This window comes from Cervus canadensis, chromosome 1, assembly GCF_019320065.1.
Source record: "Cervus canadensis isolate Bull #8, Minnesota chromosome 1, ASM1932006v1, whole genome shotgun sequence".
NCBI lineage: Eukaryota > Metazoa > Chordata > Mammalia > Artiodactyla > Cervidae > Cervus > Cervus canadensis.
Genome location: NC_057386.1, coordinates 112040440 through 112052745, shown reverse-complemented (window position 1 = coordinate 112052745; position 12306 = coordinate 112040440). Strand labels below are relative to the sequence as shown.

Below are 12306 nucleotides of genomic sequence, written 5' to 3'. Positions count from 1 at the left end.
CCCCAAAATAAAGTCAGCCACTGTTCCCACTGTATCCCCATCTATTTGCCATGAAGTGATGGGACTGGATGCCATGATCTTAGTTTTCTGAATGTTGAGCCTTAAGCCAACTTTTTCACTCTCTTTTACCTTCATCAAGAGGCTCTTTAGTTCCTCTTCACTTTCTGCCATAAGGGTGGTGTCATCTGCACATCTGAGGTTATTGATATTTCTCCCAGCAATCTTGATTCCAGCTTGTGCTTCTTCCAGCCCAGCTTTTCTCATGATGTACTCTGTATACAAGTTAAATAAGCAGGGTGACAATATACAACCTTGACGTACTCCTTTTCCTATTTGGAACCAGTCTGTTGTTCCATGTCCAGTTCTAACTGTTGCTTCCTGACCTGCATACAGGTTTCTCAAGAGGCAGGTCAGGTGGTCTGGTATTCCCATCTCTTGAAGAATTTTCCACAGTTTATTGTGATCCACACAGTCAAAGGCTTTGGCATAGTCAATAAAGCAGAAACAGATGTTTTTCTGGAAATCTCTTGCTTTTTCGATGATCCAGTGGATGTTGGCAATTTGATCTCTGGTTCCTCTGCCTTTTCTAAAACCAGGTTGAACATCTGGAAGTTCACGGTTCACATATTGCTGAAGCCTGGCTTGGAGGATTTTGAGCATTACTTTACTAGTGTGTGAGATGAGTGCAATTGTGCTTTGGCACAATTTGGAGGATTCTTTGGCATTTCCTGGTGATTGGCATTTCTTTGTGATTGGAATGAAAACTGATCTTTTCCAGTCCTGTGGCCACTGCTGAGTTTTCCAAATTTGCTGACATATTGAGTGCAGCACTTTCACAGCATCATCTTTTAGGATTTGAAATAGCTCATCTGGAATTCCATCACCTCTACTAGCTTTGTTCATAGTGATGCTTCCTAAGGCCCACTTGACTTCACATTCCAGGATGTCTGGCTCTAGGTGAGTGATCACACCATCATGATTATCTGGGTTGTGAAGATCTTTTTTGTATAGTTCTTCTGTGTATTCTTGCCACCTCTAGTTCCCTACCATTTCTCTCCTTCATTCTGCTTTGGGTACCAGGAAAACACCTGTCCACACAATGTAGGGAGCAGGGGAAGGAGGAGGTGACTATGGCATCTAGTTTTGCTTTTGTGAGTCTTGCCTGCCCAGCATTCCTTCCCCTCCAGTTGTCAACCAGTCTCAGTTGATGTGGTTGGAAGGGACTGACCCTCATCTCCAGGTCCAGAGAAGAACACCTTGAGCCAGACCTAGTCAATCCATGTAGTCCACCCTCCCTGGCCATAGCGATTGGTTCACTGAGGTGTACATAAACTAGCTGTGGCCAATGAGAGTCAACCCATGACTTGTGTTGGAACTTAGAGTAAAGAAGCTCTGTCTCCACTTGGAGTATTGACAAAGTGGGTAATGTGAGCCTGGAGAAGAGGGACCCGCTCCTGTAGAAACCAGGGAAAATGATGTCATAGAAGAAAGCAGACTGAGAGCAGGAGAGAGAAGGCACCTGATAACATCCTTTGAGCCCCTGGACCCAGCTGTGTCTGAAATCAAAGTTATATCTGTCCTTGTGGTTGTGTGAATCATTAACCCCTACCCCCCCACTTTTTTTTTTTTTTTAATCTTAAGGCAGTTTGAGTTGGATTTCTGTTATCATAAGAAAAAGGATTCAATATGCCTCTCTCCCATTCCAGACTTGAAATTTTTTCCTTTATTCAAGCAAGTCTGGATAACAGTTTCTTCTGTACATTCCTGGAGTATATATGTTTGTTTTACAAAAAAAAAAAAAAAAAAAGACTAACCATAAGTACACTCATCTATCTTTCGATGCTCTAATGACCCCCTTATCTACTATTGGTCTTTCTTGGTCAAGTAGGTATGTGATTACATTTCCACCTCAATTAGATATGGCATCCTGAAAAGAGCTTCCCCTGTGGTCAGAGGTGCAGCCCACACATACAGCTATCTGCGTGTGGTGTGTGTGTTAGTCACTTAGTTGTGTCTGGCTCTTTGCGACTGTTTGGACTGTAGCTGTCAGGCTCCTCTGTGCATGGGATTCTCCAGGCAAGAATACTGGAGTGAGTTGCCATGCCTGCCTCCAGGGGATCTTCTCAACCCAGGGATCCAAACCCGGTTTCCTGTATTGTAGGCAGATTCTTTACTGTTCTGAGCCGCCAGGGAAGCTCAGCTATCACCATACAGTTCAGCGTTTTCACTTCCCAGATACTGCGTTTCTTCTTCTTTCTCTATCTCAATCGTGAGAAGCAATAGTTTTACAACCTGATCCAATCAACATTTGCTTTGTCACTCTTCTCTCCGTTGTCTTTTGGGCCAAAAATGTATTTATTTTGGGACCTGGAGGTATATTTATTTGGCCCCATGCAGCAATATAAATATTTTAAATCTATTGTAAACATTTAAAAACCAGCAGACACTACAGACACATTTGGAATTTTGCTTCTTTCTTACAACTCAGAAGATCTGTGAACCCTGGGCCCATGTACCCCAGAGCGATGATACTCGGGAGTGGCCCGGACCTACCGTGTGTTCCCAGGCCACCGCTCCCAAGGGTGTTCCTGTTTGAGGCTCCTCTGCCGTTTACCTTCTTGTGTGCTTAGTCGCTTAGTCATGTCCGACTCTTTGCAACCCCATGGACTGCAGCCCGCCAGGCTCCTCTGTCCATGGGGATTCTCCAGGCAAGAATACTGGAGTGGGTTGCCACGCCCTCCTCTAGGGGATCTTCCTGACCCAGGGATCGAACCCAGGTCTCCCGCATTGCAGACGGATTCTTCACTGCCTGAGCCACCCGGGGAAGCCCAATTCCCTTCTTCCTTGCTGGTTATTTTTGCTCACATCTGGCCCACCCCACTCAGCCACATTCCCTCCCTGGCCCCTGGAGCGTTGTTTGAGTTTGTGACTCCTGGTTGGGTGGCCACTGCACATCAGGGACGGGTTGGAGCAGGGTTTCAACCACTGATGAATCGGGGCCAGCCTGGCCTTCCGCCTCGAGGCTCAAAGTAGATGGAGATTGATGGTGCACTTCAAAGGCAGAAGAGACACTTCTAAGAGTTTTGAAAGAACTGCCGCTACTTGTCTGTGTAACATCTATTGTACCTTTCAAGAGAATTATATGATCTTTAAATACAATAAATTAAAAGTTTCCAGAAATAGACATAAAGACTGTGGAAGAACGCTAGCATGTCTTCGGTTTGAGTCTCCTTAAAGAAACAAGATGGAATTCAAACTCTGAAGTTTACTTTGTGAAGGAAAGCGGCCTTGGTTGTAATCCTGTGTGGCTTCTCTGACTCTCCCTTTGTGGTGCTTGTGATGTTGTGTTAAGTCGAGTCAGTCGTGTCTGACTCTGCGACCCCATGGACTATAGCCCACCAGGCTCCTCTGTCCATAGGACTCTCCAGGCAAGAATATTGGAGTGGGTTGCCCTGCCTTCCTTAGGGGATCTTCAGGACCCAGGGATTAAACCCATGTCTCTTAGGTCTCTTATGTTGGCAGGTGGGTTCTTTACCACTAGCATCACCTGGGAAGCCCCAATATTTGTGAAGGGAACAAATTCAATATATATGAAGGGTATACAGGTAACCATATACCTCCCTCCTTTCCCTGCCTCCCAGTCACCCATTGGCCACCATTCATTTCTTTTTTTTTATTTCTACCACTTTGTTGCTACCAACCCATCTCCCTCCACCCTCGTGCACACATGCAGTCATGTAATCCCATGGACTTCAGCCCGCCAGACTCCTCTGTCCATGGACTTTTCCAGGCAAGAATACTGGAGTGGGTTGCCATTTCCTTCTCCACACCATGCATTTCTTATAGCTCCTTCCACACATAGTTCATGTTTGCAAGCCTTCACAGATCTGTTGCCTCCTCATCACTCCCCTCCATTGTAGAATACCACATGCACATCCTTTTCACTGAGCAGTGTATGTTGGAGATTGGTCTATGTAAGTTCATAGGGTGCCGCTTCATTCTTTTTTTTTTCCTTTTTCACTGCTTTGCTTGAGGCCTTATTTATTCTTTTGGCTGCGGCGGGTCTTAGTTGTGGACGTGGGGTCCGTGTTGTGTCATGCAGGATCTTTAGCTGAGGTGCACAGGCTCCCTAGTTGTGGCTCATGGGCCCCGGAGCTTGCAGACTTTGGTAGTTGTAGGGTGCAGGCTTAGCTGTTCCACTCGTTTGTGGGATCTTAGTTCCCTGACCAGGGATCAAACCCTGCACTGCAAGGCAGATTGTTAACCACTGGCCCACCAGGGAAGTCCTTATTGCATTCTTTTTAGTGACTATTTATATGTGTTCCATTATGTATTATATAGAGGTATCATAAAATAATTTGTTTAATGAATTCCCTTTTAGGCATATAGACTATTTCCTGTCTTTTGTTATCAAGAACAATATGGCTGTGAATATCCATGTCTATTTTGATTTAGCACAGATAACAGTGTCTTTAGGTACTAAAGCATACGTTTTACTGATCTCACACCCGTAAACTTCACTATTTGATCATGGCAATAGAACACTGATGGCAGAAAACTTCCTGAAGCTTTGTGTGGTTTCTGGCCTACGTTAGCGAGATTCGCTCAAGGTCCGGCAGCTTTCGCTGACGCTGATGCAGCCGTGCTCTGTTCCTTTCATCCGAGCTGTGTCCGAGAGAAAGGACCAAGATAAGTTATACTCGGGGTGACGGATGTGTGTTGGATAGTGAATGTGCATTGCTTCAGTTCCCTCCTATCAGCCCTTGTTCCTGGCCTTTAAGTCTTCCTTCTTATTTGAAGTTATTTTCTATCTCCCCTCACTGTCCGGCAGATTTTGGTGAAGTTTCATTACTCACTGAACACTTCCATTTCTAGACAGGTTTACTGCTGAGAGATGAATCATGTTACTTCCCAGATGGTGCTAGCGGTAAAGAACTCAACTGCCAATGCAGGAGACACAAGAGATGAGGGTTCGATCTCTGGGTCGAGAAGATCCCCTGGAGAAGGAAATGGTAACCCACTCCTGTATTCTTGCCTGGAGAATCCCATGGACAGAGGAGCCTGGCAGGCTACAGTCCACAGGGCTGCAGAGCTGGACACTACTGAAGTGAGCTGGTGCATGCACACGCGTGCACACACACACACACACACACACACACACACCCCTTTGTGTTGCTGACCTGTGTCTTATTAACCACACCTTTTTAAAAGCAGATTTAAAAAAAAATCTAAACTGGTTTCTTTTTTGATCCTTGACGGGATCTTAATCACAGTCCCTGAGGGAATGACTGTTGCTCTTTTCCATGTTCAGAATTTATTTTGGTCCCATGAAGCCCAGTGCTCCTAAACAGCTGTTAACAAGCTGCCCCACATATCTGCAAAATGAGAGGGATACACAACAGTGAGCTTATCACTCATTCATTTAGTCATTAATTCATGCAAGAAATATTTATATTGAGTGCCGACTCTGGGCCAGGCAGCCTCAGCCTAAGTCAGTGAATGAGACAAGATCCTAGCCATTATAGAGTTTGCTCTCTGGCATGTGTGTTTATGGGGCATGAAGGAGAGACAAAAATAAATCAGCAAATTACTTAGTATGTTAGGAGGTGATAAGTGCTAAGGGTGGGGGTGGGGTGGGCAGACCAAAGGAGGTTGGGAGAGGGGGACGGGGGCACTCTGCTGTTTTAAACAGAGTATCCTGAGTAAGTGTTGCTGAGGGTGTGAGATTTGAACTTAGACTTCAAAGAACACAGAACAGTCTTACACAGTATCCTGTGTGTTATATGTGTGTTTGCCTGAAAAAAAAAACCACTGATGATTTTGTAATATTTATTTTACAACTGTACTGAGATATACTGCACATACCATTAAATTCACCCTTGTAAAGTATGCAATTAAAAAAAAACTGTGCAATTCAGTAGCTTTTAATACATTTACAGAGTTGTGCAACCATCACAAAATTATCTAATCCCAGAACATTTTCATCACCCCCAAAATAAACCCATTAGCCATTACTACCCATTTTCACCTACCCCCTAGTTCCTGGTAACTACTAATCTATTTTCTATCTCTGTAGATTTTGCCAATTCTCGGCATTTCATATAAATGGGATCATGTACCACATGGTCCTATGTGTCCAGCTTCTTTCACTTAGCACTGAAAACCTTGCTTTCAAGGTTCATCCATCTTGTAGCATGCATCAGTACTTCATCCCTTGAAGGCTAATATGCCACTGTATGGATATATCACTTCTGTTCATCCATTTATCACCTGATGGGCTGCAGTGACTGACCACCCCGTTAAGGACTGGAGGGAGACCATTGTCAGGCCTGATGTTGCCCAGTCTAGTAAGCACCAGTGAGGCTTGGTTCTGAAGAAACTAAAATGCCACCATCTTCAGAACCCTGCTTTCCCACCTGCTCCGCTCCTGAGCAGTAGCTCCGGATGGTCCAAATTCAGCAACACAGACCTGTGGGTTTTTTTTCAAGTGTATTTGCTACTCCATATTTTGAAAGTTTGTGTTTTTTTTTTCCTACTTTAAATTGTAACCTTGGTAAATTGTTTACCCAAGACAATTCTCAATGAGTTTCCTTTTTAATATTTTGGGTGTGGTAGCAAGTAGAAGCAGCAGCCCATCCCAATCAAATATTTGCAACTATCTGAACAAAGCCATTCTGGTCAGAGAGGGAACACTCCACGGAGGAACTGGGAATTGAATCTGGATTTCGAAGGAAGGTTCGATTCTCAGAGGAACAGATGAGGAAGAAAAAGGCATGTTCCAAAGAAAATCCAAAGTTTCTTTTCTGGGTGACTGGGAACCCCTGAGTCCTGGAGCTCATGTCTTAGGTACGTTAATTTGGCAGCTATCCTCCGTGCACAAAGTGTGATGGTGTTGGAATCCTCTGGACTTCTGCTCAGAAGAGAAGCGAAGTTTCAGAACTTCCATCGAGGGGGATGTTTCAGTTACAGCCTCTGGGGCTGTAGAAAGATTATCTCTATCAAAGTCCAAATGACTTAATGGCTTTCTCACCCCCGCCCCCTCCCTCCCGTACACACACAACTGTCTAAGCGACACCCGTGCAAGAACCCGACACGCCCCGGAATGGCCCAGCAGCAAACTGCCCCAGACCGCCAGAGCCTTTCCCTTTCGATCCTGGAGGTGGAGGTGGGGGTGGGGGTTGAGAGCCGGGTGCGAGGGCTCCGTTCTCAGGAACTGTGGATTGACGAGGGGAGCCGGGAAGGAAGGACAGGAACCTGACTTCTGCATGAGACCAGGAGGCGCGGGACCTCCAGAGAGGACGCACATCGCCCCGGAGCAGGATGCTGCCTCCTCTCCCGCCGAACTTCAGCAACCGCGAGTAGAAATGTCTGCCGCCGAAGGCGGGGCGCGGCGGGGGCGGAGCGCGACAGAAGGGGCGGGGCTAGAGCATGGGGGCGGAGCGAGGATGAAGGGGCGGGGCAAGACGGTAGGCGATGGGCGGAGCGACAGTAAGGGGAGGAGCGCAGACAGTGGGCGAGGGGGCGGGGCTGTGTTGGGGGCGTGTGCCACCTCCCGGCTCCACCCCCGCCGCAGGCGCGCCCGCCCCGCCTACCCGCTCCCCCGCCCCCCCGGCTGCCGCGGCGGTCGAGAGCGGGGAGGGAGGGGAGAGCGGGTCACGACGTTGCCGGGGCGGGGATAACCCCTCACGTGGAGCAGATGAAAGGGCCGCGGCGCGACGGCCGTGGGAGCCCAGCCGAGCCTGCGACCCACAAAGCCGCCGCCGCCGCCGCGATGGGGCTGTGAGGCGTCCGCCCGCGCTCGGTCCTCCGCCGGCCCGCGACTATGCCCGGCCGCGCCCGCCCTCCGCGCCCTCCCGCCGCAGGACCATGAGGCCGCGCTCGGGCGGGCGCCCAGGGGCCCCGGGCCGCCGCCGCCGCCGCCTCCGCCGCCGCCCCCGCGGCCCCCGCGGCCGCCGCCTGCCGCCGCCGCCGCCGCTGCCGCTGCTGCTCGGGCTGTTGCTCGCGGCCGCGGGGCCCGGCACGGCGCGGGCCAAGGAGACGGCGTTCGTGGAGGTGGTGCTGTTCGAGTCGAGCCCGAGCGGCGACTACACCACCTACACCACCGGCCTCACGGGCCGCTTCTCGCGGGCCGGGGCCACGCTCAGCGCGGAGGGCGAAATCGTGCAGGTAGCTGCCCGCCGCCCGGGCCCCGCGCTGCCGCCGCCACAAGATGGCTCCGGGGGCTGCGCCCGCCGACCCCGCCGCGGGCTGGCGGGCGGGCGGGCGGGAGGGGCGGTGAGGAGGCCGGCGGCATCCCTCTCAGGCGGGCGGGCGGGCGGGACGCGGCCTCCAGGGCTCCGCCGTGGGGGGTTGGCAAGCGCACGTGGGGGCTCGGCCTCCCGTGGGTCCCGGGAGCGGGAGGGGAGACCCCGGGTCCGGGCGCCCACGCTGAGGCAGGCCCCCTCAGGCGATCGGGGCGCTCGCTTTTACCTCAGGTGGAAGTCCCGGGAACTACCTGTTGAATGCCAACTTCGGCGAGACAAGTGATGAAGGATGGGGTGGCTCGTTCCAGGTCGCAGGCTGTGTCCTCCCACCCGTGCAGGTTCTTTGAGGGAGCAGCCAGGCTTGTCCGAGGGGCTCCCCCGGAACCTGCCGCCAGCCTCACCTGGGCGCCCACCCTCCCGCGGGGGCGCTGGACCAGCAGCCGCAGGAGGAGAGGCAGCGGGAGCTGGCCGAAGAGTGGGGATCGCGGGTGCCCCGGAGTGGCCGGAGCAGCAGTCCTCGCTGCGTGCCTCAGATTACAGAGAGGGTGGGAGGGAGGCAGCCTGCCCGCTCCTCGGCCAAGGACTAGTGCAGAGGGCCTGCACCTCGGGAGAAGGGTCGCTTACTGACAGGGCCTCCACCTTGCTCCGAATGAAAGGGGTGTACATTCCAAAGGAAGCTGGCGGAGTGGGGGGGGGGGGCGGGGAGGGGGAGTGGAGAGCGAGCTTTAAGCAGACCCCCGCTCTGTGGAGGAGGGACTCTGAGCCCAATCCTCTGCAGATGGTGAACTGGGTAGATGCCTTCCTGCTTCCTTGGCTGTGATTTTATCATCTTACTAGTAGACAGCCAGCGCACTTACCGCGGTGAATATGCGTGCCTGGGATGGGAGTGATTTGAAATGGTTGGCTTGTCTTTGGACCTTTTGCGGGTGAGGGGGTGGCTGCAGGGGCTCCAAGCTTTGAGGCCTTGTGCGCTTTACTCTTGGATGAGTTATGAATGAAGAGCGGGGGACTGAATGGAATTAACTGCAAGCAGCCTTTCATTTCCCCTCCCTTGGTGCAGACTGAAAACGCTGCAGGGTTAGGGCAGGGGGCAGTGCGGCTTGGCCCTTAGAGGTGTGTCCTTAGTCCCCATCTCAGACTTCTGCAGGACCCATAGAAGGGGAAAAACACAGGTTGTTTGAGTTGTGTGACTACACATATGTTAAAAGCTTTTGGACTTTTTAGGGGGATAATGTTATAATTATAGTCTTTAATTTATAAGCTTTAGAGACCACGGTCTGCTAAAGATTCCTGCAGCCTTTCAGTTGCAGCCTTCAAGCACAGTTTGAATCTTAATGCCTGCTCCTTGTGACTTCTTGTTTCTCTTTGAGGCTTTCACTGTGGCCTGATGCCTGTAGAAATGTTTGATTTACAGCTTTCTAAGAGAAAAGATGTTTTAATCATGGCACTTCACTTTTTGAAGGAGACTTTTGAAGTTTGCGATTTTTATCTGCAGTGTTTTAACTTGTACTCTTTCTCCCTGGTAGGTTGTCTGGCGAGCTATCCATTATGAATAGTGCAGTGCTTTGGAGATAATCTTGGGTTCACCATTTAATACAAAATTAGCAGTTTAAACACACCATTTGTAACTATTTTATCCTTGCGAGTGGGGCGATACTGTGTGAATTTGGCAGAAGGAATCTATTCTCTTTTGAAACTTTTTGAAGTGCTTATCTAACTCCTTTGTAGTCCATTAGCCTTGCCAAAAAAAAAAAAAAAGTCAACAACTGCTAAGTAAAGAAAAATGACTTAAATGGTATTTAATAAGTTTACCTGTTAAGCAATCACTAATAAGTATCCTAATTCCCTTATAACTGCAGTAACACTGGTGAGTTTGTCTGAGCTGTCTGAATAGTCATTTCTTAGTGTTCTCTACATCTTTGATAACTTTATTGTGAGGCCTACTTGCTGAACCTGTGTGCACAGAAGGACCTCGGCGTGGCTTCCAGGGCTGTGTGTGTACAGAGGCTGGCATGCTTTTATTAGTTCTTGGAGTACTCCTGAGTGAAGGAACTAGTGTGGCCCCTGTCAGCCCCGAAGAAAGCTTTTCTAAGGGAAGCTGATGTTTTAGAACTGCCGAGAGAATGTCACTTCTTGGCGTGAGAAATGAGAATATAGAAGAAACAACTTGGTTGTTTCTTCAGCTTCAGATTAATCAGATTTTCTAAGTGCCCTTGTTGAACTTTTCAAGCCTCCTTCTGTTTACTATCTTAAAAAAAAACTCTTGCATAATTTGCTACTTAATATTTTATGGTCTTTGGAGCTGAGTTCATTTTCCTTTAACTAAACCTAAATCGTAGCGCTTACAGCACTGGTTTTGTTGCCGTGGGATTCTGTAGCACTATTTTTCATGCTTTAGGGGAGAAAAGAACCTGTCTGAGAGACTCTTTCCTTTAAGAATTCTAAGATAGGAAATTGGTTTGTATCACTGATTTTTTTTGTCCCCTCTGTATTGTATGCAATAAAAGTATGTGTCTGTGTCTGTTTATAGAGTAGATACCTTATCACAGTCTGGTTTGCCCAGATACCTCTAATTAGAATACCTGTTCATTCATCTGCATGGGTTGGGGTAGGAGGAGGCCTGGTAAAGAAGGGGGTGTGTGTGTGTATGTGTGTGTGTGTGTGTGTGTGTGTGTGTGAGTGAAAGAGAGAGGGAGTGAGAAAGACTTACAGAGAGAGAGGGAAATTCAAATCTTGGGATTCGTCACTAAGAGTGTTGATTTTCTCCTTGTGCATTTTAGGCTTAAATAACTTTCCCAAGGTCATCACTGTGCTCTGAAAAAAGAGAGATCCTCTTTCTTTCTTTCTTTCTTTTTTTTTTTTTTTTTGACATCTTTGTCTTTGAAAGTTGTGGAAACAATATGTGGCTATGAAGTGCTATTCACGACTGTTAGTATCTTATTTATTCATGCAGCATTACAGCCTGTTTGTTTGTGTCAAGCATACAGTGTGAAGGCTGAAGGAAGTAATTACACTTCTCCTTTAGTTCTGAAGTGTGGAACTTTAAAGAGTTCTTAGAGGTATTGATACATATTTCATCTTTGAACCAAATTGTTGCTATTAATGAGATCATTATCTGAAAGTTTCAGACTTTGGCTATTCAGCTCACATGGTTAGTGATGTTAAATAAAGACCCAATTAAACACTGGCTAGTGGTAAGTGAATTGGTTAAGCAAACAAAGAAAATTTGCATAGCTAGAGGTGAAAGATTGTTTTAAATGGAAATGCATCTCCACCCCCCCCACCCCCACCCCCCGCCCCTTGAAGTCAAATATTTAGAACCGCTTGAGAAATTCATTTGTAGGAGAAATCTGAATGGTAGGTTTTGTGTAACTTTAAAATCAGCCTCTGGATCGTGGATTAAGTGTTGAATGGTCTTGAAAACAGAGCTTGCTGAGAACATTTAAGAACTAAGCCAGGGCCTTTAGCCACGAGGGCTGGGAGGAGAGCAGAGTGGTGGGTCAGAAAGGCTTGAGTGAGGTCCTTAAATAGCTAATGTTAGCTAAGGGTATCAGAGAGAATAATTTTAGGAAACTAATTCCTCTGCCTTGTCTCCCTGTCAGTGTGTTTCTGCAGTTTAACATTTGATCAAACACTTTCTTTTCATCTCCATTTTAAGTTAACTTAACAGGCCTGCCTCTCTAAAAATTGACTTGACCTAATAGAACAATTGCGTGCTGACAGCTGACCTGGATTTACACAAAAAGGGATTGCTGACTGTCTTGTCAGAAGGGCCTTCATAGGTTAAAACCAAGCATTTGATTTAGGGGAAGACATCAGGGCTGTGTTTTGTGACCTCGTGAATTCTTTAGGGGCTCTTACTTTCTGTCTCGTTCCCTGAGATGCCATGGGAGTTACTAACACAGCTCTGAATGGAGATGGAGACAGGAGTGAGGGGTAAGTGTGCAGCCCGTGGACTAGAGAGGGTGATGATGGCTTCTCTTTAAGAGCATTTATTTTGTATAGGGCACTATGCCAAGCTCGTCATGTGTTTGCTCATCCCAGTCTTTAACATGGAATCAGC

The 12306-nt window shown here is 48.3% G+C and overlaps 1 protein-coding gene across 1 annotated transcript in view; it reads left to right on the top strand.

The window, feature by feature from the left end:
- Positions 1–7627: 7627 nt before the first annotated feature.
- Positions 7628–12306, top strand: part of ZNRF3 (zinc and ring finger 3) — a 144522-nt gene continuing 139843 nt past the window's right edge. The window contains exon 1 of the mRNA XM_043437545.1: positions 7628–8166. Within this exon, the coding sequence (XP_043293480.1) occupies positions 7867–8166 (300 nt within the window). The 5' untranslated portion in view covers positions 7628–7866. The remainder of the gene's footprint in view (positions 8167–12306) is intronic.